Raw genomic sequence first — 1439 nt, 5'->3', positions numbered from 1 at the left:
TCCTGGACGCCATCCTCAGATGAGGAGCGGCGCATATTCCGCGTCTGGAAGGGCTTCACACTAGCCGAACGAACCAAGGATACGGTGTCTTGGATATGGGACTACGGCGTTGAGATTCAATCACAAGCGTCCAGGCGATGGATCTGCATGCCGTGCGTGCGCCAAAAAGCATCATCACCACAGTCATACGAATCGAGAGGCACACAGAATGCCGAGCACCACCTCTGGAAGTCTCACGGCTACTGGGATCCGTCAGGACGACGACGAACGCCACTGCAGACGCAAGAGGGAAGGAAAGCCTTCGCATCGATCACAGACCTCATGGGCCTCAAACGTTCGGAGCCTAACGACCAAGCCCTGGCGAACAACCTAATCCGACGATTCGATCAAGCCGAGTTCCAGAAGCTGGTGGTGAACTGGATAGTAGAGAGCCAGCAGTCATTCAGGCAGGTCGAGCATCCACGTCTGCGACAAATATTCGAATATCTGAATCCTGCCGTACGTATCAAGGATGCGCATGTTACTGCTAAGACTATCCAGAGCCTGGCTATTCAGCAGTTCGAGCGCCATCGCGATGCCGTTCAGCATGCTTTAAGGAGGTCTCCGGGCCAGATACATATCGCTTTCGATGGCGCGAGGACTAGAAACCGTCACGCATTATACGGCGTGACGGCTGTCTTCCGGGATGAGGACAACCAACTCCGAAAGCTTGTCCTGGGCATTCCGGAGCTGGTGGAACGACACTCCGGCGAGAATATCGCAGCTGAGATCCTTGACATCATTCGCTCCTTCGGCATCGAGGACAAAGTGGGTTACTTCACCCTCGACAATGCAGCGAACAACGACACGGCGATGCGCGAGATCGCGCATGAGCTGCACTTCGATCCGGTGCGACGGCGCGTTCGATGCGTTGGCCACATTCTCAATCTCGTCGTCAAGTCCCTTCTGTTCGGAAAAGATGTCGAGGCGTTTGAGGACACCGTCGCCAAGGGCGAAGCATTGGCAAGGGCAGCGCACGACACGTGGATGCGGAGAGGCCCCGTCGGCAAAGCTCACAATTTCGCCGTTTGGGTCCATCGGTCGGACGTGCTGACGCAATTGCTTCGCCAAATCCAACAAGACTCGTATGCGGCAGCTGACGACGGCGAGATTGGAAAGCAACGGCCAGTCGACGTGGTCATTGACAACGATACCAGATGGCTATCCCAATATTACATGATCAAACGACTGTTGCGGCTACAGCCTTTTTACGAAGAGTTTATTGCCAAAGCGAAGAGAACTTTCCGAGATGGCCGAAGGGGAGAGGCAGGCCGGCGGTTTCCTCCTTGCCTCGAAGAGTCAAGTTTCCTCACTGAAAATGATTGGGCAGTGCTCAGGACTTTTGATGAGATCCTTTCGGACTTCCACGTGGTTGTACAAGCGCTTCAGGGCGACGGGCA

The 1439-nt window shown here is 55.0% G+C and overlaps 1 protein-coding gene across 1 annotated transcript in view; it reads left to right on the top strand.

The window, feature by feature from the left end:
- Positions 1-147: 147 nt before the first annotated feature.
- BBA_10270 (restless-like transposase) overlaps positions 148-1439 on the top strand; it is a gene marked incomplete at both ends in the record, with an annotated part of 1851 nt that continues 559 nt past the window's right edge. The window contains one exon of the mRNA XM_008605367.1: positions 148-1413. Coding sequence (XP_008603589.1) covers positions 148-1413 — 1266 coding nt within the window. The remainder of the gene's footprint in view (positions 1414-1439) is intronic.

This window comes from Beauveria bassiana (genome assembly GCF_000280675.1).
Source record: "Beauveria bassiana ARSEF 2860 unplaced genomic scaffold BBA_S00112, whole genome shotgun sequence".
Taxonomy (NCBI): domain Eukaryota; kingdom Fungi; phylum Ascomycota; class Sordariomycetes; order Hypocreales; family Cordycipitaceae; genus Beauveria; species Beauveria bassiana.
Note: the sequence above shows the minus strand (reverse complement) of the source record. Positions and strands in the feature narration are given on the sequence as shown.